Raw genomic sequence first — 27,771 nt, 5'->3', positions numbered from 1 at the left:
TCAAATGCCTTCTGAAAGTCCAAATATACCACATCGACTGGCTCCCCCTTGTCGACTATACTGGTTACCTCTTCAAAGAATTCCAACAGATTTGTCAAGCATGATTTTCCCTTCATAAATCCATGCTGACTCTGACTGATCCTGTCACTGTTTTCTAAATGTTCCGCTATAAAGTCCTTGATAATGGATTCAAGCATTTTTCCCACTACCGATGTTAGGTTTACTGGTCTATAATTCCCTGCTTTCTCTCTACCTCCCTTTTTGAATATTTGAGTGATGTGAGCTACCCTCCAATCTGCAGGGACAGTTCCAGAGTCTATAGAATCCCAGAAGATGACCACCAATGCATCCACTATTTCCAGAGCCACCTCCTTAAGCACTCTGGGATGCAGACTCTCAGGCCCTGGGGATTTATTCACCTTCAATCCCATCAGTTTTCCCAGCACCATCTCTCTACTAATGTTGATCTCCCTTAGTTCTTCCCTCTCACTAAACCTTTCATTCTCCAACATTTCTGGGATCTGGGGCGAAATTCTCCGACCCCACGCAGGGTCGGAGAATAGGCGGGAAGCGGCGTTATTTCCGCTCCCGCAGGTTTTTGAATTCTCCCGCCGGTCATAAACCGGCGTTGTGCAAATCCCGCCGGCAGCCTGTGAAAACAGCTGGCGCCGGCGGGATTTCATTTTAAAAAAAACTTACCTCAAATCTCCGGCCCGGATGGGCCGAAGTCCCGCCGCTGGGAGGCCTTCTCCCGCCGCCGAGATTTAAACCACCTCTAAAACGATGGGCTCAGCGGCGCGAGCAGGCCCCCGGGGTCCTGGGGGGGCGGGGGGCGATCGGACCCGGGGGGGGTGCCCCCACGGAGGCCTGGCCCGCGATCGGGGCCCCCCGCTCACTCTGCGGGGCAGTGCCGTGGGGGCACTCTTTCTCCTTCCGCTCCGCCACGGCCTCCGCCATGGCGGACACGGAGGAGAACCCCGCATCGCGCATGCGCCGGCAGTGACGTCAGCGGCCAGCTGCCGCTGACGTCACTGCCGGCGCATGCGCCGACCGCCGAAAGCCTTTCGGCCAGCCCCGCTTCCGACGGCGCCGGGTGTTTGCGCCAGTCTTCTGGTGCAAACTGCTCCGGCGCGGGACTGGCCCCCAAAGGTGGGGAGAATTCCCCACCTTTGGGGAGGCGCGACCCCTGAGTGGTTGGCGCCACTCCCCTACGCCGGCACCCTCCGTCACGCCGGGTAGGGGAGAATCCAGCCCCTGATTTGTGTCCTCATTTGTGAAGACAGAACCAAAGTATGTATTTAATTGCTCAGCCATTTCTTTGTCCCTTATTCTGCATTCCCGTGTTTCTGTCTGTAGTGGGCCTGCATTTCTCTTTACCGATCTCTTTCTCTCACATATCTGTAGAAACTCTTAGTGTCAGTCTTTATGTTCACTGCAATATTCCTTTTGTACTGTACTTTCCCCTTCTTAATCAATCCCATCATCCTTCTTTGCTGAATTCTAAACTGCTCCCAATCCTCAGACCTATTATTTTTCTTCGCCAATCTGTATGCTTCTTCCTTGGATCGGATACTATTTCTAATTTCCTTTGTTAGCCATGGATTGGCCCTCTTGCCCCCTTTGCTTTTGTTCCAGACAGGAATGAACAGTTGCTGTAGTTCCTCCATGCGTTCCTGAATGTTTGCCATTGTCTATCCACTGTCATCCCTTTCAGTAATTCTCCCCAATCAGTCAAGGCCAACTCACGCCTCATATCCTCATAGTTCCCTTTATTAAGATTCAGCACCCTGGTCTCTGAATCAACTACTTCACTCTCCAACTTGATAAAAAATTCTATCATGTTATGGTCGCTAATCCCCAAGGGGTCTCGTACAGCCAGACTGGCAATAATTCTCTTCTCATTACACAGTACCCAGTCTAAGATGGCCTGCTCTCTAATTGGTTCCTCCACATATTGGTTGCATTGGAAACTGTTTGGTGCCTGGCGTGGTTCTCGTTTTCAGCTTCTCCCACTATTCACCGGCCTCGTTTCGCTAGAGTGAGGGCACAAGGCCAGAGAATCGCACCCATAGTTTCTGGATGGGGTCATTTCAACCTAGTTGATTGAGCAAGAAACCCACAGAATTTGGTGAAACACTGGTTTTTCACCCTTCCAAATACCTTCCATTGTCCTTACTGAAGAGTAATATTGGGCAGTGTGCAAAACTTAATCGTTGCTCCTGATATAATTATTTTGCCTCTGGACAGGTTAGTTTAAAACTGCCCGGTGTCGGATTTTCACTCACTGGTTTAAATCAGTTCCAAATGGTTCAGTATTTGGTCTAATTTTGTAAGAATGTGTTAATCGCATGAACAGACGAGTATGAGGGCCAAGTTTGATTGGGTAAATAGATTAAAAGGCATGGCGGTAAATACAATGGAAAACATTTCACAGAATGTTTGAAATGTTCAACAAAAATACATTCCATCGAAATGCATTTCAAAACCATCAAAACGCAACAGGAAATCCTGCTACTGCTTTTCCAAAATTCCCCAGATTCTGGAACAGTCCCAGCTGATTATAAGTTAGTAAATGTAGCACCACTATTGAAGAAAGGAAGGAGAGAGAAAAGAAGGAACAACTGGTCAGCTAGCCTGACATTAATCATTGGGAAAGTGCTGCAATCTATTATTAAGAAAGTCTTCACAATGCACTTAACAAATCATAGTATGATAAGAACGAGTAAATGTGATTTCATGAAAGGGAAATTGTGTTTGACATATTTATTAGAATTTTTTGAGGATGCAACATAGAACATAGACATAGAACAGTACAGCACAGTACAGGTGCTTCAGCCCACGATGTTGTGCGGACCATTTAACCTAATCTAAGATCAACCTAACCTACACCCCTTCAATTTACAGTTGTCCATGTGCCTGTCGAAGGGTCGCTTAAATGTCCCTATTGACTCTGACTGCACCACCTCTGCTGGCAGTGCATTCCACACACCCACCACTCTGTGTAAAGAACCGACCTCTGACATCTCCCCTATACCTTCCTCCAATCACCTTAAAATTATGTCCCCTCGTGACAGCCATTTCTACCCTGGGGAAAAATCACTGGCCTCTATCCATGCCTCACATCACCTTGTACACCTCTATCAGGTCACCTCTGCCTTCTTCGCTCCAGTAAGAAAAGCCTTCGCTCCCTCAACCTTTCTTCATAAGACATGCCCTCCAGTCCAGGCAGCATCCTGGTAAATCTCCTCTCTACCCTCTACAAAGCATCCACATCCTTCTCATAATGGGCAGCAGGGTAGCATGGGGGGCAGCAGGGTAGCATGGTGGTTAGCATAAATGCTTCACAGCTCCAGGGTCCCAGGTTCGATTCCCGGCTGGGTCACTGTCTGTGTGGAGTCTGCACGTCCTCCCCCTGTGTGCGTGGGTTTCCTCCGGGTGCTCCGGTTTCCTCCCACAGTCCAAAGATGTGCGGGTTAGGTGGATTGGCCATGCTAAATTGCCCGTAGTGTCCTAATAAAAGTAAGGTTAAGGAGGGGGATTGTTGGGTTACGGGTATAGGGTGGATACGTGGGTTTGAGTAGGGTGATCATGGCTCGGCACAACATTGAGGGCCGAAGGGCCTGTTCTGTGCTGTACTGTTCTATGTCTATGTATGTAATGAGGTGACCAGAACTGGACACAATATTCCAAGTGTGGTCTAACCAGGGTTTTATAAAGCTGCAGCAAAACCTCACGGCTCTTAAACTCAATCCCCCTGTTAATGAAAGCCAACACACCATACGTCTTCTTAACAACCCTATCAACCTGGGTGGCAACTTTGAGGGATCTATATACGTGGACCCCAAGATCCCTCTGTTCCTCCACACTTCCAAGAATCCTGCCTTTAACCCTGTATTCAGCATTTAAATTCGACCTTCCAAAATGAATCACTTCCCATTTATCAAGGTTGAACTCCATCTGTCACTTCTCAACCCAGCTCTGCATCCTGTAAATGTCCTGTTGTAATCTGCAACAACCCTCAACACTATCTACAACTCCACCAACCTTCGTGTCATCGGCAAACTTACTAACCCACTCTACCACTTCCTCATCCAAGTAATTTATAAAAACCACAAAGAGCAGAGGTCCCAGAACAGATCCTTGCGGGACACCACTGGTCACTGACCTCCAGGCGGAATACTTTCCATCCACTACCACTTGCTATCTTCTTTCGGCCAGCCAATTCTGTATCCAGTAAGCCAAATTCCACTGTATCCCATGCCCTCTAACCTTCTGAATGAGCCTACCATGGGGAACCTTATCAAATGCCTTACTGAAATCCATATACACTACATCCACTGCCCGACCTTCATCAATGTGTCTCGACACATCTTCAAAGAAATCAATGAGGCTTGTGAGGTGTGACCTGCCCCTCACAAAGCCATGCTATCTTTAATCAAACTATTTTTTTCTAAATAATCATAAATCAACACCATAGAATCCTTTCCAATATTTTGCTCACCACAGACTGATGGGTCTGTAATTCCCAGGGATTGCCCTATTCCTTTTTTGAACAGGGGAACAACATTTGCCTCCCTCCAATCATCCGGTACTACTCCAGTGGAGAGTGAGGGCGCAAAGGTCATCGCCAACGGCGCAGCAATCTCCTCCCTCACTTTCCATAGCAACCTTGGGTATATCCTGTCAGGCCCAGGAGATTAATCTATCCTGATGCTTTTCAATATTTCCAGCACATCCTCCTTCTTAATATCAACCTGTTTGAGTCTATTAACCTGGTTCACACTGTTCTCATGGGCAACAAGGTCCCTCTCTCTTGTGAATACTGAAGCAAAGTATTCATTTAGGGCCTCCCCCATCTCCTCAGACTCTAGGCACAAGTTCCCTCCACTATCCATGATCAGCCCTACTCTCACTCTGATCATCCTCTTATTTCTCACATTAGTGTAGAATGCTTTGGGGTTTTCCCTAATCCTTTCCGCCAGGGCTTTTTCATGCCCCCTGCTAGCTCTCCTCAGTCCATTTTTGAGTTCCTTCCTGGCTACCTTGTAACCCTCTAGAGCCGAGTCAGATCCTTGCTTCCTCAACGTTATGTAAGCTTCCTTCATCCTCTTGACTAGAAGCTCCACCTCTCTTGTTAGCAAAGGCTCCTTCACCTTACCAACCCTTCCTCGTCTTAGTGGGACAAAACCATTCAGCACTCACAGCAAGTGCTCCTTAAACAATCCCCACATTACTGTTGTGCATTTCCCCAAGAACAATTGTTCCCACTTTATGCTCCTCACCTCCTGTCTTACAGCAGTATAATTTCCCCTCCCCCAGTTAAATACCTTCCCATACTGTCTGTTCCTAACCCTCTCCATGACTCTGGGAAAGGTCAAGGAGTTGTGGTCACTGTCACCAAAATGCTCTCCCACCGAGACATCTGACACCTGGCCTGGTTCGTTGCTCAGCACCAAGTCCAATATGGCCTCCTCCCTAGTCAGCCTATCTACATACTGAGTCAGGAATCCTTCATTTACATACCTGTCAAAATCTGCTCCATTCAAACCATTTGCACTAAGGAGGTCCCAGTCAATATTAGGGAAGTTGAAGTTACCCATGACAACAACTCAGTTACTTCTGCACTTTTCCAAGATCTGCCGCCCAATCTGTTCCTCTATCTCTCCGCTACTATTAGGGGGGTCGATAGAAAATTCCCAATAAAGTGACTGCTCCTTTCTTGTTTCTGACTTCCACCCATACCGACTGAGTAGACAAACCCTCCTCAACTACATCCTTTTCTGCAGCTGTGGTGCATTCCCTAATTAACAGTGTCACTCCCCCTCCTCTTTTACCTCCCTCCCTATTCTTCTGAAAGTATCTAAACCCCAGAACATCTAAAAACCATTCCTGCCCCTGTGAAATCCATGTCTCTGTAATGGCCACATCATCGTAGTTCCAAGTACTGATCCATGCTCTAGGTTCATCTCCCTTATTCCTGACACTCCTTGCTTTGAAACAGACACACTTTAACCCATTTCATTGAGTGCAACTTTGCCCTATCAACTATCTATCCTTCCTCGCAGACTTGCTGCATACTATTTCTGCCTGTTCAGCAGCTACCCTATCCTCTGATCCATAACTCTGGTTCCCATCCCCCTGCCAAATTAGTTTAAACCCTCCCGAAGAGCTCTAGCAAACCTCCTACCCGGGATATTGGTGCCCCTCCAGTTTCGGTGCAACCCCTCCTTCATGTACAGGTCCCCCTTCCCAAGAAGATATCCCAATGATCCACATATCTGAAGCCTTCCCTCCTGCACCAACCCTGTAGCCACGTGTTCAGCTGCACTCGCTCTCTGTTCGTTGCCTCACTTGCACATGGCACCGGTAACAATCCTGAGATCACTACTCTGTTTGTCCTGCTCTTTAGCTTCCAACCTAACTCCCTAAAATCACTTTTTAAATCTTCATCCATTTTCTTAGCTATGTCGTTGGTGCCTATGTGCACCACGACTTCTGGTTGCTCCCCCTCCCCCTTAAGAATCCCGTAGACTCGATCCGAGACATCCCTGGCACCCAGGTGGCAACATACCTTCCGGGAGTCTCGATCATGACCACAGAATCTCCTATCCATTCCCCTAACCATTGAGTCTCCTATCACTATTGCTTTTCTATTCATGTAGGGTAGGATAGGGTAGATAAAGGGGAATCAGTAGATGTAGTAAAGCTGGATTTTCAAAAGGCAGTTTTCAAGGTGGAGCTCAAGATTAGGGCTCATGGGGTTGGGGTGAACCATTAGCATGGATATGGGATTGGTTAATGGACAGGAAGGAGAGGGTGTGGGTAACTAGGGCATTTTCAAGTTGGTAGGCTGTGATTAGTGGAGTGTCATAAAGGTCAGCTCTGCGGACCTCAGCTCTTTACAATCTATGTTAATAGTTTAGACTAAGAGAGAGGGAACTAAGTTTGCTGATGATATAAAGCTAGGTGGGAATGCAAGCTGGGAGGAGGACACAAAGAGGCTGCAAGAATATATGGGCAGGTGAGGTGGAGTGCCAGCAAGGTAGCAGATGGAGTATAACATAGAGAAGTGTGAGGCCTTTGGTCACAAGAATAGAAAAGCAGAATTGTTTTAAGAGGTCGTAAATGTGTAAAACGATGTTCAGAGAGAGCTAGGTTTGGCTTACAAGGAATGCGAAAAGCTATCATGCAGGTACAGAAGCATTAAGGAAAGCAAATGTTATGTTTGTTCATATTGCAAAGGGATTGGAGCATAGGAATAAAGAAATCTTGCTACAATTTGTGTGGGACTTTGATGTGATCACACCTTGAATGCTTTTTGGTCTCCATATCCAAGGAAAGATATACTTACATTGGAGGCAGCACAGTGAAAATTCACTGGATTGGTCCCTGGGATGAGAATATTGCCTAGGATGAGATGCTGTGTAAATAAAGGCCAGGATTAGCTGGCTGTTGGGAATCTCTGTTCCTGCTGGCAGCGCACCCCCACCCGCAGGATTTTCCTGGAGGCTTGGGATGGCTTCAATGGGAAAGCCCATTAACGACCGGCAGGAGTAGAGAATCCCACTGTCAATGAACACCACGATGTGGAGATGCCGGCGTTGGACTGGGGTGAGCACAGTAAGAAGTCTTACAACACCAGGTTAAAGTCCAACAGGTTTGTTTCAAACACGAGCTTTCGGAGCGCAGCTCCTTCCTCAGGTGAATGGAAAGGCTTGTTCCAGAAATGTTTATATAGACACAGTCAGAGATGCCCGGAATGCGAGCACCTGCAGGCAATCAAATCATCAAAGATGCAGAGACAGAGGTAACTCCAGGTTAAAGAGGTGTGAATTGTCCCAAGCCAGTTCAGTCGGTAGGCCTCTGCAAGTCCAGGCTTGTTGGTGGGGGCCGAATGTAATGCGACATGAATCCCAGATCCCGGTTGAGTCCGCATTCATGCGTGCGGAACTTAGCTATAAGTTTTTGCTCAGCAATTTGCTCAGCAATACAACGCAAAATTGCTGAACAGAAATGGCCATTGACTTTGGTGGGCCTGGAAGATAAGCCGCCTCCGCAGCCTGAAAATCCACTCCAGTGGGAGGAGGAAGGGGGATCAGAAAATCCTGGCCCTAACTTTTGTTTCTTATGTTCTTATTCAAACTTTGGTGCTTGGCAAATTAGCATAACTATTCACAGAGCCAGCTGCTGATCCACATCTTGGGGCTTACCATTGATCAGAAACTGAACTGGACTGTGGCTACCAGAGCAAGTCAAAGGCTTGGAATCCTATGGTGAATAACTCACCTCCTGACTCCCCAAACCTGTCCACCATCTACGAGGCATAAGTCAGGAGTGTAATGGAATACTCTCCACTTGCCTGGATGAGTGCAGCTCCAACAACATTCAAGAAGCTCAACACCATCCAGGACAAAGCAGCCCGCTTGATTGCTCCACTCTCCATAAACATTCAAACCCCCCACAACCGACGCACAGTGGCAGCCGTGTGTTCCAACTGCAAGATGCACTGCAGTAACTCACCAAGGGTCTTTAGGCAGCACTTTACAAACCCATGACCAGCCATCTAGATGGACAAGAGCAACAGATACCTGGGAACCCCACCACCTTGACATTTCCCACCAAGTCACTCACCACCCTGCGTGGAAATATTTTGCCATTCCTTCAGTTACTGGGACAAAATCCTGGAACTCTCTCCTCAACAGCCTGCCTAACCATTAACCCCTTAATCACAGTTTTAGCAGTGATATCACCTGGGTACCTTCACCCAAGTTATTTTAATAACATGACTGCAATAGACACATAATACAATATACGTAAAAATCCCTGCATTCACCATCAGTGTCAAAGCACTCCACTACTATGGCAAACTGAACATTGGTGTCAAATTTGTTTTATATCACTCCTGTAAAGGGTATTGGATGGTTTTCATGAATTACAGGTGATACATGTCTACATATTGCTGTTTTTATGGTATAAAAGCTATTCGTGTTCAGCTGCATTTTAGCTTTCGGCAAGCGTTGCATTGCATTTGTTTTTTCAAAGTGTTGATACTTCCAAAAACAACATTGACAGCTGCAGATTCCCCCCTTCGTTCTAGCAGTAAACAGGTTACCATAAAAGTTCAGGTCATGTCAAGCTCCTGTCGTACATTAAAGATAAATGAATGGAAAAAGTGCAGCCTAAATTATATATGGTACTGAATTGTCAGCGTGCTTCAGTGAACATAGAACATAGAACAGTACAGCACAGAACAGGCCCTTCGGCCCTCAATGTTGTGCCGAGCCATGATCACCCTACTCAAACCCACGTATCCACCCCATACCCGCAACCCAACAACCCCCCCCCCCCCCCTCTTAACCTTACTTTTTTTTATTTTATTAGGACACTACGGGCAATTTAGCATGGCCAATCCACCTAACCCGCACATCTTTGGACTGTGGGAGGAAACCGGAGCACCCGGAGGAAACCCACGCACACAGGGGGAGGACGTGCAGACTCCACACAGACAGTGACCCAGCCGGGAATCGAACCTGGGACCCTGGAGCTGTGAAGCATTTATGCTAACCACCATGCTACCCTGCTGCCCCATAAAGGACATGAAGTCCTTTGAAATTTCAAATGTGATCTGTACAAAATAAATCTCTGAACCTAATCCACTGACCAGTTCCAACAAGCAAAAGTGAGGAACTTTTGAACTATTGATGCTCAAATCTACAATCTATTCCCTGCACTTTTGAAGTAAAAGGCGTTAAGACGTATTACACATGCTTTTTATTTATAAACCAGTGAAAAAAATTTTGGCCAGGATTCTCTCACCTTGTCTGTTGCAAGCGAGAATGGAGAATTGGAGACGGGGCCAAAACTCCATTCACTTTCACTGGGACCAGAGAATCCCAGTGGCGAGCGAGGTCAGAGATTCACACCATCATCCCTGATATTCTTCTCCGCTGTGCCTGAGAATGCTCAGTTCAGAGGTCCAGAGGGAGAAAAATGTACCCGTTATCCCAATTCTCTGCCTCTTCTATACTGCCCTTTTCATGGCTTTTGGGACTTAAAGATTGCAGCAAATAGGAATAGGAGCAGACCATTCAGCCCATCAAATCTGCTCCGTCATTCAATATGATCATTGTTGATCTTGGGCTTCAACTCCATTTTCCCGCGAATGTCCCATATCCCTTGATTCTCTGAGAGACCAAACATCTGTTTAATCCCAGCCTTAAATATATTCAATGATGAATGCCACAACCCTCTGGAGTAGAGAACTGACAACCATTTGAGTGTTTTCTGATTATACCTAATTTTCACTCATTCTGATTCTACTTCATGGGGCGACATGGTTGCACAGTGGTTAGCATTGCTGCCTAACAGCACCAGGGAGCTGGGTTAAATCCCGGCCTTGGGTCTCTATGCGGAGTTTGTAATCCCCCCCCCCCCCCCCCCGTGTCTGCATGGGTTTCTTCCCGGTGCTCTGGTTTCCTCCCACAGTCCAAAGAAGTGCAGGTTAGGGGGAATGGCCATGCTAAATTGCCCCTTCGTGTCCAGGGATGTGGGGCTGCGGTTGCAGGGATAGGTAGCGTGTTCTTTAAGCTAGTTGGTACAGACTCAATGGGTCGAATGGCCTCCTTCTGTGTGAATTCTGTTCCAAATAGCCCCTTCCCATCCATTCAATCCAGGCCCCCTCACAATATTGTACATTTCAATTACAGCTCCTCTCAGCCTCCTCTGTTCCAAGGAGAACAACTCCAGCTGATCCAATCCATCCTCATTGCTATAATTTTCCAGTCTCGGAAACATTCTCATCAATCTCCTCTGTACTCTTTCTAATGCTGTAATGCGGTGAGCTCAGTTGGCTGGACGGCTGGTTTGTGATGCAGACTGAAGCCAGCAGCGTGGGTTCAATCCCCGTACTGAGGTTATTCCCGACTTCTCAACCGTGTACCCCGCCTGAGGTGTGGTGATCCTCAGTTTAATCCACCACCAGTCAGCTCCCCCCCCCCCCCCCCCCCCGCTCAAAGGGAAAAGCAGCCTGTGGTCATCTGGGACTTTGTCGACTTCACTTACTTTACTTAATGGGGCGACCAACACTGCACAATTTCAGTTATCTGAGGGCATTTAAAGCTTCTACTAATTCCCCTCAGAATAGGTGGGCTTTTATCACAGCAAGAGGGATCTGGAATGGACCAGGAACATTTCTTCCCATCTTATTTTCATACCAGCACCCACTGCAGGAACACAGTTAGGCCCACACTCAGGGGGAGAGAGAGAGAAAGAGAGAGAGAGAGAGAGCCGAGAATTCGGAGCCCATGGAACAGCTGGGTGGGAAGTGGGGTGATGCATTCTGACTGTGGACCATCCACGTTCTGAGAGGATGTCTCAAGGAAACAGATGAGTGATTTTCTCATTTAAATTTCAAAATTCATAATTAGTAATGGTGAGGTTAATTGGCAAGTAATTAAGTAAAGTTGCCATCGTCCCAAATGACGATAGGCTGCTTACCCCTTTCGGGGGGGGGGGGGGGGGAGGATGGAGCTGCCTGGTGGTGATTTAATCTGAGGATCACCATACCTCCTGCGAGATGCAAGGTTGAGAAGGTGGGCCCTTCGTGAATACCCTCAGCCGGTACAGGAATTTAACCCACGCTGCTGGCCTCGCCCTGCATCACAGTGAACTGAACTAAAGCCATCCCCTCCCCCCCCCACCCGTTTTGCTGGGTAGAAAAAACTACTATTGGTAGTAAGGTTTACTAGTAAAGGTTATTGGGAATTGCAGGTTTTATTAATTATTAACACATAATAATGATGACAAGGCAGGTGATGTGTTGCGACTGCAGAATGTGAGTCTCCTGGATGCCAGTGTGGCCCAGGACAAACATGTCTGCAGTAAATGTTTGTGGCTTGAGGAACTTCAGATCCATTGAATTAGGCCGGGCAGGGCACGTTTTTCAGCTGGAACGGACATGATGGATCAAGTGACTTCTTTCTGTGTTGTAAATGTTCTGCGATTAGTGGATTTGACGGAATAGTCAGTCAGACATGGGAGGCCAGAATACGTTTTTTAAAAATAATTCTCTTCCAGCCAATGGATGGATTTTCGGGTGTGGAGGCTTTCTGACTGCTGACCTCCAATATTAGTCAGAAGGTCCTGAGGCTGATGCCAGCTGTGCAGCTGCATGCCATGAATGCTTCACAGGGCTTCATGGTTGGGTCACTGTCTGCACATTCTCCCTGTGTCTGCGTGGGTTTCCTCCGGGTGCTCCAGTTCCCTCCCACAAGTCCTGAAAGGGGTGCTTCTTAGGTGAATTGGACATTCTGAATTCTCCCTCTGTGTACCCGAACAGGCACCGGAATGTGGTGACGAGGGGTTTTTCACAGTAATGTCATTGCAGTGATAATGTAAGCCTACTTGTGACACTACTAAAGATTATGAAATTATTATTAATTACACCCGTGTTCTTGCCTCTGTTTACTTGCATATGGTCCTGCCAGGGATTAAATCCATGTCGATGCTGCAATTGGACCAAGCTAAGGCCAGGTTCAATTTTAGACACATAAAGGGCGAGTTTTCCATCCCGCCAGACCCGATTTCTGGCGTGGTACACCCCTGCCAGCAGCGGAATCCTCTGTCCTGGCAGCCGGCCAATGGGGTTTCCCATTGCAGCCACCCCCAAGCCATTGGGAAATCCACGGCCGTAAGTGTACTGCCGGTGAAGCAGAGGATCCCGCTGATGGAGAATCCGGCTCAAAGACTTTGATTGGGAATTCCAGGGCACAGCAAAGGAAGATCAAAGCGGAATATCAGGGCTATCATGATTATAGCAAGTCCTTCTGTAAACTACATGGTGCTCCCTCTCCCCATAGTCTGCATCATTTCATTGCAGTAGATATAAATCGATTAAGGAGGCTATAATCATTCCTGCTGACGTTTGCCTTTATGATCTGAGTGCTGTGTTGAAACTTCGGAAAAAAAACTGAAAGAAAATATGTGCAGGGAAGGAGAACTCTGATTGGAATTGCTTGCCATAAACTTTGCTCACAAGCTTATCATTTCATGTATTTTTCAGCAAGGTTACAAATTAGGTCATCAATTCTGTGCAAACGTTCTGGAGGTGTACAGACAGCTGGGTTTTCACTAATGAGAAGATAGTCTTTTGAAACAGTTGGGATGGTCTGGCAATGACTGAATACCATTCTTTCAGCAACAAACAAATAAGAACCAATTGTCGCTTCATTGTTGTATGGAAGTACATAATTAATCCGGGATTTTGGCTTAGCAGATGTCAAAGGTTTTAATTCAGATACCGCAACAGGATCTGCAACATAAACCTATTCATTCTAAACAAAACAGGATAAATCCAAAGGAATAGAAACTACACAACAAAATAGCTTGTCACTTTACATCACTAATGAAAATAATATTGACAGACGGAGCTGGAAAGGAGTTTCCACTTCAGATAACAAGATGGTTTCTGGTTAACCGATTGGTGACAAGGGAGCTTAGGCTCAGCATTATTAACAGAGCAAAAAGGAATTGGAAGATTCCCCCCCCCTCCCCCCCCAATAATGTTGAGACCCCAAGATGCTTTACAACAATGAGTTTCAGTTGGGAGCAGAGATTGTAGGTTCATAATGCCACTCCAGAGAGGGGAGCATTAAAATCTAGGCTGCCAGTGCCATGTGTCAAAGTATTCACTCAAGTGCCTGAGGCCTCCAGACCACACCTGCAAGAAAATACAATTAACCCATTGGGATACCTTTGTACAAAACTGCCTACATATATTATTGTTCCCCCTCACAATCCTGACTTTCTGATTCACTATGTGTCCGCCAGAATTTTAGAAAGGAAATTGGGTTCCTTCATGGCACAGACCACTGGAGGCTTATATCAGTTACAACAGCCATATATCAGGACAATTCAGCTGTCCTATCTGTTGTGAAGAATCTCCCATGTTAGGTATAAACACAGGTGTACATATGCAATCTTCTTGTATAGTTTTATGATTTAAAACAACTGGTTCCTTTTCCTCCAAGTTATTTCAGTCGACTTGAGAAGTTTTAAACAATAGTTCACAAGAACATTTTCTTCTGCTTCAACTAGGCTAGCAGAATAAAACTTACAAATTGCTAATTTTCTCACATGTAATCAAATATTTATCCCCTTGCGGGGAACCAGACTAGATCTGCGTGTGGATTGCTGGATCACTCTTTGGGTTACAGAGAAAATTTATATCGTGCCTTTCATATTTCAGCAACACTTTGATAAGTTTAGTCGCTGTTATAATCCAGGAATTGGGGCACTAATTTGCAAACTGCAAAGGCAGCAATTTTGTAGCTTCGTTCAGCTTCAAACAGTCACCAAGGAAGGGAATGAAATCAGTAGCTGGGGTTGGCAGCTTGGCAGTCTCAGCATAGGCTGCGGGGAGAGGGACCAGGTCGGCAAATCAGTTTCTGGCGATCAAAGGGGTGTAACCATCGGCCCAGCCGATGGCAGCCATTGCTGATTGGAGTTATTAAGGAAGACCCCATTACTGGAACCTGCTGGGAGTCCACCACAGTTTACCTGGCAGTCTCCCCATGGGGCGGGGCCTGTCCCAACTCCAGAAGGTCTCCAGTGGGGTCATTAAGTGGCCAATTAATTGGTTTAATTGGTCACCCAGCTCTGGTTGGCAGGCAGATAAACCACTGACGTACTGCTGTTGAGGATATCCCGTGCCTGGAGGCAGATCCTTATACCTCCTGCCACCATTTTACCAGATCCTCTGTCTCCCAGGGTAGGCAGGTGATAAAGCCCAGTGCTAGGGATCTGAGTTTTATTCGTGGAACAAGACATTACCTGCTCCAAGCCGTCTTCAGATAGCAGCATGAATCTGCCAGGAGTTTTGTAACTTTAAAATATACAGCCTAATGTTTATGCATTTTCGAGTGCTACAAGTCTGTTTTGTTGGCTGAAAAATTTTAAATATTGTAATCTGAAAGAATCGTTAGTCAACAGGACTGCCAACAACAACCGTCCAAACTACAGCGTCGTTGTACCAATACTTCAATCAGGAGATATTCTGCCCTCAAACTCCCAGTGTTTCAGACTACATAAACGGCGTAATAATTCTGTAGGTCCATATTTGTTATTTACTACTCACAGTTTTGGTTTAACAGATACTGGCGGGGGTTCCTTTGTGGGTGAGATTAGGCCCGATGCCCAGGTATTTTGTCCATTCGTTGTGCCATGTTCCCTCTCAAATGAAGGCTCGTTTCCAGTGTCATCTTCAGGCAGTTTGAAATGCACCCGCAGCCTAGCTTTAGGTTTGTGCTCGTGATGGTTCACAAGAACACCCTCCAGTTTGGGTTTTAGGTGGGCAGTGGGGCGCAGCAGCGTCTTGTTTGGCTGGACTTTCGCCCCAGTGGCCTCCACTGCTACAGAGCTTGATGCATTCATACTAACAGCATTACTGTCTTCAGTTCCTGTGAAGAGGGTTAGCAAATAGGATTGAAGGATTGCGGTCAGTTTACTGCATAAAAAATATGAATGCAACAGGTTTTCTACAGTCAGGAGCCAATTTTAAGAAATTGCAGTCTGAGTTGTGAGCTTCATCCGCCAGGAGCGCAGCACAGAAAAATATGGATGTGCTTCCCACAATTTTCCAATCTCGAGGAGCTCACCAACAGGCGAGCTCACCACCATGAAGGTGATTTTGTAAAATCTGCCCTCAGGTATAGAAGTAAACAATTTAAGGAAGCACTACATTAAAAATAATCTGAGAGTAAAAAAACAATGACAGCCACTTTTTAGAGCACTCATTATGAGCCAAGAGAACCACGAATGTTACGCTGGCCCTCAAGCAAATCTTCAACCTCCTTTTTGGCAATCATGGCCTCTTCCTCACTTACAATGATTAACAACCCTGCCATTCACTCACAATTGAGCTCTGATCTCCGACTGTCCTGGGACTGTCCGAAGCTGCGGCCTCCTGCTGCTGACTTGCCTGCCCAGTATCCAGCCAGCTTGTTAATTGGGCCTACTGCCTGACAGGAAATGAAATTTTAAAATTATAATGGGTCCCTCTTATTATTATTGGGAGGACCTGAGCGCGCTGGCTTTGACCAGCATCCCTTCCTGTACCACTCTCCACCACACTGTCCCTATTTCCCATTACGTAGGCCGAAAGAACGCGTAGCAATGAATCCCCTAACAAATTGAATTGAATTGGCACTGGTAAGAAACCTACCTGCAACTTCTGAAAAAATATTTTAACGCCAAAATCAAAATTTAAAAATTAAAATTGCATGCAGCAGTTATCTAATCTCGTACATTGGGGTGTCATCTGTGATTGCTTCCCATTCCTGTGTGTTCATTTCATAAACTTATCAGTCCTCTGATTCACCTCACAGGGGCTCTGTTGCCTAATACCATGGGAGGGTTGTTTAATCATAGAAACATTGAGTCCTAATGGCACAGTTGATCCATACAGTTGGTTACTGCAGAGCAATCAAGTCAGAGGCATTCCCCACGGTCAACAAGTTTTCTTCCCTCACATACCTATCCAATTCCTTTTTGAAATGATTCATCATTTCTGCTTCCACCACTCTCATAGGCAGCATAATCCAGGTCGTTAGCACTCACGGCATAAAAATGTTCTGCCTGAAGTACCCCTGCATCTCTGGCCCAGAACCCCTCGTACCATCGGCTAATGGGAACAGCTTTTCTTTGTCTAGTTTATCGAAACCTCTCATAATCTCGTACACCTCTATCTCCCTTCAATCTCCTTTGCTCCAAGGGGAACATTCTAGTTTCTTCAACCGAACCTTGTGACTAAAGTCCTTCATCCCTGGAACCGTTCTGGTAAATCTCCTCTGAACCCTCTCAAGTACACACACGTCCTTCCTAAAGAGTTGTGACCAGAACTAGGTGCAAACCTCGAGTTGTGGTCTAACCATAGCTTTGGAGAGGTTAGGCATAACTTTCCTTTGTTAGTACTCAGAGGGTGGACATCTCTGTCCACGGTGGGCTTGGTGGCGGGCAGGAGCAAAAAAGGTCAGAAACTCGCCGGTGTAAAAGCCCATTACAGTTCTCCCATTGGTGGCTCAGTTTTCCATTGCCCAGTGAATGCCATTTTCCTTCATTTGCATCTCATGTACGCTTATTAAAACAGCTGGCCACCGGAATCTTGTCAGGCCTTCCAACCTTGCATCGCACTCGCAGGAAACCACGTCAGCCTCAAACCCATTTGAAAAAGAGTGGCGTGCACAAGGCAGATCACAGTTCACTCTGGACTTTGAGGTGAGTGTAACATACATAGCCTGCCTGCCATCGCACTGCACCGCTCCTATTGTGCTGAATGCCACTCTGCAGGGGCAGACTAATTCATGCCCTCCAGCTCCATGCCAAGCTAGTCTTCATGGACCACACGGTACTGTTGGACTCAAGCACCCTCCACTTTAACCAACTTGGATCAGTACAGTACCTATGGTAGGGAGTGCAGTGGCTGGCTGCTCCCAGTGTCTGACACCACTGTCTGTCTGGACAGCACTGTGCTGTGGGACTCATACTGCCCCAACTTAAGCAGACTGAAGTTCAACTAGGGGTGGTTTGTTTGGCGAGGGTGGGGCAGATGAAGACAAGGGGTCAATGAGGAAGGACGGTTGTTCAAAGTGGGGGGGAGAGCAAGGGGGCTCAATGCCAGGCCAAAGGGCAAGGGGTTAATGAGGACGATGAACAATGGAAGGCAGTGGGAATCATGAAGCCTGGGAATCTGGATCCCGACAAGGCTGCACAAAACACTGACAATGAGGGGCTCAAAGGGGTACCACATCATTTACTGGAATGTGATTGATAAAGACTCCAGGTTCTGGAGTGGGGCTTGTTTTAGTGGGTTGGTTCACACCAGCAGGCAGAATTGTTGGAGGGGGTGGGATGGTTTGAGGGTTGTCCTTACTCCTCATTGTAATGGGAAAAGATGTCAACATTCCTATTTTAGTTCAAGGGACTTGCAGACAGGAGTCAGAGAGTGCAGAGAGTCCTCCTAAATGGAAAGGAGTCACAGATGGCAGGCAGTTAGGAGACTATGTGGACCTCACAGTCAGACGTCAGAGAAAGGAGACAGTGCAGAAGTGCAGCAGGAGCAATCACTGGAACCATGGCGTACCCCAGCTGCAGGAAGGGGCAAGGGCTGTGCGCTCCAATGGAAAAAGCACAGTTTAGTGTATAGGACTGTCCTACAGTCGATATTCCTGGGCTGGCCGGGCTCTGTACTGGATGGCAGAGATAATAGTGATGGCCACCGGGGGCATCTGCAGCCTGCAGGTCGGAAAGACATGATATGGGGCGCGGGATTCTCTCAGCCCGGGTCCGAGCCTGAGAATCCCTGTAACCAGCACGAATCGCGCCACACCGTCCCAACACCGGCACGCGATTCTCCGCAGAGCGGAGATTCGGTGGCGCCAGCGTGCTTGGCGCCGGTCGGAGGCACCAGGATGGGCAGAGTGGCTGTCATAAAAAATCCAAGTCCCGCCAGCGATGTCCAGAAACGTCCAGCTGAAACGGGAACTTGGCGTGGAAGGGGGGTGGCCTGTGGGGGGAGGGGGGGGCCTCCGATGTGGCCTGGCCCGCGATCGGGCCCACCGATCGGCGGGCCGGCCTCTCTGGCTGGCGGCCTCCTTTTTTCCGCGCCGGCCCCTGTAGTCCTGTGCCATGTTGTGTCGGGGCCGGCGTATTGAAGGAAGCCACTGCACATTTTCAACAGTACAGCACAGAACAGGCCCTTCGGCCCTCAATGTTGTGCCGAGCCATGATCACCCTACTCAAACCCACGTATCCACCCTATACCCGTAACCCAACAACCCCCCCCTTAACCTTACTTTTATTAGGACACTACGGGCAATTTAGCATGGCCAATCCACCTAACCCGCACATCTTTGGACTGTGGGAGGAAACCGGAGCACCCGGAGGAAACCCACGCACACAGGGGGAGGACGTGCAGACTCCACACAGACAGTGACCCAGCCGGGAATCGAACTTGGGACCCTGGAGCTGTGAAGCATTTATGCTAACCACCATGCTACCCTGCTGCCACTGACGCCGGGATCAGCAGCTGGAGTGGCGTGAACCGCTCCAGTGCCCTGCTGGCCCCCGGTAGGGGCCAGAATTGCTGATCCTGAGGCCGTGTTGACGGCGTCAAGAAACGCGAAGGAGTTTCTGACGTCGTCAACACTTAGCCTCAGGATCACAGAATCCCGCCCGAGGAGTGGGGAGTATGTGAAGGTCTCATAGTGGGGTAGTGGGGCGAAGGTCTGGGTTCACCGCATTACTGTGCTCACATCCTCCAGGTGGGGGGGATACATGTCCACATGGGACATGGGCGGTTCACAGATGACGGGCTTGGGGTGGTGCATGCAATTGAAGGCAAACAATACAGTTCAAAGCTTTTAGCCTTCTTGGCATACACACAGACTTCAATACTTTTAAAAGGCAATTAAATTGATTGTGAGAAAACCACTTCAAATGTTTCCACCACATTCAGGGGATTATTTTTACCTTCATCTCACAGATTTCTGAACTTGGCATACTGCCAGAGTTTTTAAATGATTTAGGAGTCCAGATGGAAACACTTTCACTTTAGTATGAGAGAACTTTAATTTTTAGATACTGACTGTTAAAAGGGTTTGAATGCTGCAGTTGGGAAGAGGACCCACTTCAACACCCTGGAGGTAATTATAGGGAGAAATTCCACCTTCGGAGTGCAAGCTGCTAGGTCCCTATTTATCAGGCTTGCACGTGACTAACTCATGCCAACGGGACTCTCGGCTGGTGGGGCTGAAGCATCCCAGGAGACTGGCGAATTGGGTGTCCTGCCATAAAATCATATGCTAAGCAGCTCTAATGAGCTATTTGCATGTTTCCACCGGGTCAGGGCAGGAAGCTCGTCGGGAACATTGGAAAAACTGTTATTTCTGGTGAGGTGGGCTGGGAGACCCACAGTCAGTTTGGCGCAAGGCGCAAATTCCAATTTTGGTTGGCCCGACGCAGAATTCAGCAGGCCATTGTGAATCCCGCAGGCCATTGTGAATCCCGCAGGCAGCCCTGGGGAATCACGGCCAACATCTTCTTCATCAAACTTCTCCATATGGCATCAACAACTTTGATTGGATTAGTCAAGCATGATCGTCCTTTCACAAATCCGTGCTGGATCTCCTTAATTAACTCCAATTTCTTGGTTGATTCCTCTCTCCCCCCCCCCCCCCCCCCCTCCCATTATTGTTTCTAAAACCTTACCCACCACTGACATTCAACTGACCACTGTAGCCAGGAAGATTGGACAACTATTGGATGCCCTTCCGATATCTCCACCCCTTACCCCTGCAACCTGGGATGTAAACCCAAGAGCGACAGTGGTAGAAGATGCAAGTGAGGGGTACAGACAGTGTATCTGCGGCCACAGACATGACTCCAGGATTGTGCGTTGCCTCCCTGGTGCAAGGGTCAAGGGTGTCACTGAACGGCTGCAGGACATTCTGAAGGGGGAGGGGGATCAGGAAAAGGTTGTGGTTCATATTGGTACCAACGACATAGGTAGAAAGAGGGATGAGATTGTGCAGCAAGTTTTAGGGAGCTAGGTTTCAGATTGAAAAGCAGGTTCTAAAAAGTTGCAATCTCAGGATTACTCCCAGTGACATGTGATAGTGAGTATAGGAATAGGAGGATAGAGCAGATGAATGAGTGGCTGAAGCGATGGTGCAGAAAGGGAGGGCTTTAGTTTCCTGGATCACTGGGTCCAGTTCTGGGGAAAGTGGGACCTATTCAAGTCAGACAGGTTGCACCTGAACCGGATCAGGACCAAGATCCTTGCAGGGAGCTTTGCTGTTGCTGTTGTGGTGGGTTACAGAATGGAGGTGAAGTAGGGAGCGATGCACAGCCAAATATAGAAGAAAACAAAGAGTCCATTTGGAAGGTAGAGCAAAGAGACACGTGTTAAGGCACAGGGCTGGATGGCATTTATTTTAATGCAAGGAGTCTTCTGGGAAGGCCGATGAACTGAAGGCGTTGATTAACACATGGGACTATGATCTGATTCCGAGGGATATGTTTGAGGGAGGAGCAGGACTGGCAGCTGAATGTTCCGGGGGGCAATCATGTTGCTGGGACCCCCAAACAGCCAGGGAAAGTTAGAAGAACAGATATGTAAGAAAATCTCAGAAAAGTGTTAAGTGAAAACAATAGGATGATAATAAATAGGATTTCAACTTCCTCAATATTAATTGGGAGAGGCAAAGGGTGAGAGACGTAGAGAGAGCGGAACTCTTAAAGTGCAACCAAGAGAGCTTTCTGAGCTAGCACGTAGCAAGTCCTACAAGAGACTTGACCCAATTTTAGGGAATGAAGCCAGGCAGGTGGTAGAAGTGTCAATGGGGAACATTTTGATGATAGTGACCATAATGCAGTAGGATTTAAGGTAGTTATGGAAAAGGAGACTGCGAGCAGCTACTTGTAGGAAAATTACATCAGAGCATTGGGAGTCATTCAAAAAGGAAACAGGGAGCAAATAAAGAAAAAATATGTTTTTCCATATTTGTTACACAAGATATCCTTCTTCTGGAACCTCCAACAATTTCTTAGAGCAAGCATTCCTCTTTGTGAAGCAGCCTGATAATTGATGACTTGCACGATGCATTTTATTTCAGAGATCTCTTTTCATAGATTCATAGAATCCCTAGAGTGCAGAAGGAGGCCATTCGGCCCTTCAAATCGAAACCGAACCTCTGAAAGAGCACCCTACCTAGGCCCATTCCATTGTCCTTTCTCCATAACACTATGATGCCACATAACCTTGTGGACACTAAGGGACAATGTAGAATGGCCTTCCTACTTAACCTGCATGTCTTTGGACTGTGGGAGGAAACTGGAGCACCCGGAGGAAACCCACGCAGACACGGGGAGAATATGCAGACTCCATATCGGCAGTCACTCGAGATTGTAATCAAACCCGGGTCCTTGATGTTGTGAGGCAGGAGTACTAACCACTGTGCCACACCAATATTCTCGACAACATTTCCTTTATACCAGAAAGGTCAATTCTCAATCTTTTCAGTAACACAGTGGTTAGCACTGTTTATTCCCAGCGCCAGGTCCCAGGTTCGATTCCCGCTTGGATCTCTGTCTGTGTGGAGTCTGCACGTTCTCCCCACGTCTGCGTAGGTTTCCTCCGGGTGCTCCAGTTTCCTCCCACAAGTCCCGAAAGATGTGCTGTTAATTAATTTGAACATTCTGAATTCTCCCTCCGTGTATCCAAACAGACGCCGGAATGTGGCGGCTAGGGGATTTTCACAGTAACTCATTGCAGTGTTAATGTAAGTCTACTTGTGACACTAAAGATTATTATTATTCAAGAAGGGAAGTAGGGAAAAAAGAGGTAATTCGAGGCCAGTGAGTTTAACATCATTGGTCGGGAAATTATTGGAAAAATTTTTGAGAGACAGAAGTAAACACCATTTGGAGTGGCAAATTTGATTGAATTTTTTGATGGGGTGTATTGATGAAGGTAATGCGGTTGATGTAGTCTATATGGACTTCAGTGAGGTTTCTGACAAGGTCCCATATGGGAGACTGATCAAGATGGTAAGAGCCCAGGGAAATTTGGCAAATTGGATCTAAAACTGGCTTAATGGCAGGGGGCAGAGTGCGATGGTCGAAGGTTGTTTTTGTGACTAGAAGCCTGTGTCTAGTGGTGTTCCACGAGATCAGTGCTTGGGCCCTTGCAGCTTGTAGTGTTCAATAATTATCTCGATGGGAATGAGGGAGGTATAATCAGCAAGTTCACAGATGGCATGAACATTATTGGTGTGTTAAATGGCCAGGAGGAAATCCTTAGATTACAGGATGATATAGATGGGCTGGTCAGATGAGCAGAACAGTGGCAAATTAAATTTAACCCTGAAAAGTGTGAGGTGATGCATTTTGGGAAGATGAACAAGGCAAGGGAATATACAATAAATAATAGGACCCTGGCAAGTACAGAAGACAGAGGGACCATGTCCAAAGATGCTTGAAGACTGTAGAACAGGTAGATAAGGTGGTTAAGAAGGCGTACGGGATACTTGCCTTTATTAGCCAAGGAATAGAATATAAGAGCAGAGAAGTTATAATGAAGCCGTACAAAACTCCTCAGCTCTAGTACTGTGGGCAGTTTTGGTCTCCACTCTATAGGAAGGATGTGATTGCACTGGAGACGGTGCAGAGGAGATTCATCAGGATGTTGTCTGGGCTGAAGTGTTTCAGCTTGGATGAGAAGCTGGTTAGGCTGGCATTGCTTTCCTTAGAGCAGAGGTGTACAAAATGATGTGGGACGTGGATAGGGTAGATAGGAAGAAGCCTTCCCCCTCAGTAGAGGGGTCAATATCCAGGGAGCATAGATTTAAGATAAGGAGTGGGAGACTGAGAGGGGATTGGACGAAAAACTTTCTCATCCAGATGCTGGTGGGTATCTGGAACTCACCGCCTCACAACATTGAAGAAACATTTAGGCACTTGAAATGCCATAGCATACAAGGCAATGGACCAAGTTCTGGAAAATGGGATTAGAATAGATAGTGTATGATGGCCAGCACACACATGATGGGCCAAAGGGCCTCTTGCTGTGCTGGAAAACTCTATGACTCTATGCCACCTGGACCAGGCAATGTAATCTTGAAGCATAGCCAGCCTACTCAGTACATCCTTCCTATCAATCTTCAACCCTCTCGTTATCTTTACCACCTTTGCTTCCATTGATATTTTCTCAGCATCCTTTTCCTTTAGTAAATTGACAACAAATATTTGTTAAGTATTCTAGTCTAGCCCTGCATCCCTAAGCATATATCCTTTATCCCTAATAGACTACACCCTGTCTTTTATTTTCCACTTCCTATGTATGTCTGGGTCGAAGTTTTTTAAGTTCCTTTTGATGTTAGCAGCCATTCGTGTTCTCAGATTGTTACTTTGCCAGTCTTATTTCCTCTTCCTCTCCTCTCTGAATTTGGAGCATTTGGACTGGTTCTCCAGTGCCGAATTCTGATGACATGTACCATCATATTCTTCAATGGGACCCAGCTTTCGTTCCCCTGTCTTTTGTCCTTGTTGGAATATAACCCGTTCGTCTATACTGGAGAACATCTCCTGCTTAAAGATTATCCATTCTTCTGTTACCATTTTTGCTGCCAGTCCTTGGCACCATTTTATCCCGACTAGATACCTTCTCATCCCATTGAAGTTAGCCCACTTCCAATTTAGAAGCTGTTCCTGCTCTTCTCAATCCTGTGAGACTGTTGCTTAACCAGAGATTGCTGCCTCACCCAATGGGACTGCTGCCTAACGCTGTAAAACAGAGGTTTAACCCCATGGTGCTGCTACCTTATCAAGTGAAACTGCTGCCCAATCCCACGGGTCTTATTCCATAGAGTTAGAATAATACTATCCTGGAGAATTTCAAAAATGTATTTCCAATTTAAAGCTTTAAATGTAGTAAGGCAACGTGAAAGGAATAGTGACAACCTACCGTATACAGTGAGTTGAGAAGTGCTTGACATGGTGCCATACTTGTTGCTGGCTGTACAAGTAAACATCCCAGAGTCTTCAGAGAAAGCTTCAGCAATTACCAGGGTGCAGATCTCCTCTAGAAATATTAAAACATATTACTGATTTTCACACCATGAAATATGAACATCTAAACAGGCTCCAGTTAGTGCTACATGCCAGTTCAGTTCATGTCCGAGATAACTAACATTAATACTCTTATATCTGATGCAAATGGTGGATAAATTGGAGTACTTTCTAAAGAAATTAGAAAATATAAGCTGCGACTGCAAAAAATCTTGGGAGTCCAACTAATCATTGGAAGCTAGTGGAATTGTGCAAAGAAATCGAAAAGACTAATTAAATGTTGACATTAACCTATGGAGGATAAGGTTGAATCCATTTGGGTGGAAATCAGGAATAGTAAGGCGAAAAAGTCACTGATAGGAGTAGTCTATCGGCCACCAAATAGTAACGAGATGGTGAGGAAGGCAATAAACAAAGAAATAACTGATGCATGTAGACATGGTACAGCAGTTATCATGGGGGATTTTAATCTACATGTCGATTGGTATAACCAGGTTGGTCAAGGCAACCGTGAGGAGGAGTTTATAGAATGTATCCGCGATAGTTTCCTAGAACAGTATGTAATGGAACCTACGAGGGAACAAGCGGTCCTAGATCTTGTCCTGTGTAATGAGACAGGATTGATTCATGATCTCATAGTTAGGGATCCTCTCGGAAGGAGCGATCACAATATGGTGGAATTTAAAATACAGATGGAGGGTGAGAAAGTAAAATCAAATACTAGTGTTTTGTGTTTAAACAAAGGAGATTACAAGGGGATGAGAGAAGAACTAGCTAAGGTAGACTGGGAGCTAAGACTTTATGGTGGAACAGTTGAGGAACAGTGGAGAACCTTCCAAGCGATTTTTCACAGTGCTCAGCAAAGGTTTATACTAACAAAAAGGAAGGACGGAAGAAAGAGGGAAAATCGACCGTGGATATCTAAGGAAATAAGGGAGAGTATCAAATTGAAGGAAAAAGCATATAAAGTGGCAAAGATTGCTGGGAGATTAGAGGACTGGGAAATCTTTAGGGGGCAACAGAAAGCTACTAAAAAAGCTATAAAGAAGAGTAAGATAGAGTATGAGAGTAAACTTGCTCAGAATATAAAAACAGACAGTAAAAGTTTTTACAAATATATAAGACAAAAAAGAGTGGCTAAGGTAAATATTGGTCCTTTAGAGGATGAGAAGGGAGTTTTAATAATGGGAAATGAGGAAATGGCTGAGGAACTGAACAGGTTTTTTGGGTCGGTCTTCACAATGGAAGACACAAATAACATGCCAGCGACTGATAGAAATGAGGCTATGACAGGTGAGGACCTTGAGAGGATTGTTATCACTAAGGAGGGAGTGATGGGCAAGCTAATGGGGCTAAAGGTAGACAAGTCTCCTGGCCCTGATGGAATGCATCCCAGAGTGCTAAAAGAGATGGCTAGGGAAATTGCAGATGCACTAGTGATAATTTACCAAAATTCACTAGACTCTGGGGTGGTCCCGGTGGATTGGAAATTAGCAAACATGACGCCACTGTTTAAAAAAGGAGGTAGGCAGAAAGCAGGAAATTATAGGCCAGTGAGTTTAACTTCGGTAATAGGGAAGATGCTGGAATCTATCAGCAAGGAGGAAATTGCGAGGCATCTGGATAGAAATTGTCCCATTGGGCAGACGCAGCATGGGTTCGTTAAAGGCAGGTCATGCCTAACTAATTTAGTGGAATTTTTTGAGGACATTACCAGTGCAGTAGATAACGGGGAGCCGATGGATGTGGTATATCTGGATTTCCAGAAAGCCTTTGACAAGGTGCCACACAAAAGGTTGCTGCATAAGATAAAGATGCATGGCATTAAGGGTAAAGTAGTAGCATGGATAGAGGATTGGTTAATTAATAGAAAGCAAAGAGTTGGGATAAATGGGTGTTTCTCTGGTTGGCAATCAGTAGCTAGTGGTGTCCCTCAGGGATCCGTGTTGGGCCCACAATTGTTCACAATTTACATTGATGATTTGGAGTTGGGGACCAAGGGCAATGTGTCCAAGTTTGCAGATGACACTAAGATGAGTGGTAAAGCGAAAAGTGCAGAGGATACTGGAAGTCTGCAGAGGGATTTGGATAGGTTAAGTGAATGGGCTCGGGTCTGGCAGATGGAATACAATGTTGACAAATGTGAGGTTATCCATTTTGGTAGGAATAACAGCAAACGGGATTATTATTTAAACGATAAAATATTAAAGCATGCCGCTGTTCAGAAAGACTTGGGTGTGCTAGTGCATGAGTCACAGAAGGTTGGTTTACAGGTGCAACAGGTGATTAAGACCATAAGACCATAAGACATAGGAGTGGAAGTAAGGCCATTCGGCCCATCGAGTCCACTCCGCCATTCAATCATGGCTGATGGGCATTTCAACTCCACCTCCCAGCATTCTCCCCATAGCCCTTAATTCCTCGCGACATCAAGAATTTATCTATCTCTGCCTTGAAGCCATTTAGCGTCCCGGCCTCCACTGCACTCTGCGGCAATGAATTCCACAGGCCCACCACTCTCTGGCTGAAGAAATGTCTCCGCATTTCTGTTTTGAATTTACCCCCTCTAATTCTAAGGCTGTGCCCACGGGTCCTCGACTCCTCGCCTAACGGAAACAGTTTCTTTGCATCCATCCTTTCTAAGCCATGTATTATCTTGTAAGTTTCTATTAGATCTCCCCTTAACCTTCTGAACTCCAATGAATACAATCCCAGGAACGCCAGCCGTTCCTCATATGCTAGACCCGCCATTCCAGGGATCATCCGTGTGAATCTCCGCTGGACACGCTCCAGTGCCAGTATGTCCTTCCTGAGATGTGGGGCCCAAAACTGGACACAGTACTCCAAATGGGGCCTAACCAGAGCCTTATAAAGGCTCAGTAGCACATCGCTGCTTTTATATTCCAACCCTCTTGAGATAAATGACAACATAGCATTCGCTTTCTTAATCACGGATTCAACCTGCATGTTTACCTTTAGGGAATCCTCGACTAGCACTCCCAGATCCCTTTGTACTTTGGCATTATGAATTTTCTCACCGTTTAAGAAGGCAAATGGAATTTTGTCCTTCATTGCTAGAGGGATGGAGTTTAAGACTAGGGAGGTTATGTTGCAATTGTATAAGGTGTTAGTGCGGCCACACCTGGAGTA

The 27,771-nt window shown here is 46.5% G+C and overlaps 1 protein-coding gene and 1 long non-coding RNA gene across 6 annotated transcripts in view; one reads left to right on the top strand and one right to left on the bottom strand.

Annotated features, from left to right (window-relative positions):
- mypn (myopalladin) overlaps positions 1-27,771 on the bottom strand; it is a 356,035-nt gene that overhangs the window by 108,519 nt on the left and 219,745 nt on the right. For all 5 annotated transcript variants that reach the window (XM_038822204.1, XM_038822196.1, XM_038822201.1 and 2 more), the window contains exons 9-10: positions 24,518-24,634; positions 15,134-15,455 (exon numbers count right to left, since the gene is read on the bottom strand). In XM_038822204.1, coding sequence (XP_038678132.1) covers positions 15,134-15,455; positions 24,518-24,634 — 439 coding nt within the window. The remainder of the gene's footprint in view (positions 1-15,133; positions 15,456-24,517; positions 24,635-27,771) is intronic.
- LOC119979670 overlaps positions 1-27,771 on the top strand; it is a 236,983-nt gene that overhangs the window by 98,351 nt on the left and 110,861 nt on the right. The gene's annotated exons all lie outside the window — the stretch shown is intronic.

This window comes from Scyliorhinus canicula, chromosome 16 (genome assembly GCF_902713615.1).
Source record: "Scyliorhinus canicula chromosome 16, sScyCan1.1, whole genome shotgun sequence".
NCBI classification, from domain to species: domain Eukaryota; kingdom Metazoa; phylum Chordata; class Chondrichthyes; order Carcharhiniformes; family Scyliorhinidae; genus Scyliorhinus; species Scyliorhinus canicula.
This window is presented reverse-complemented; position numbering and strand designations above follow the sequence as displayed.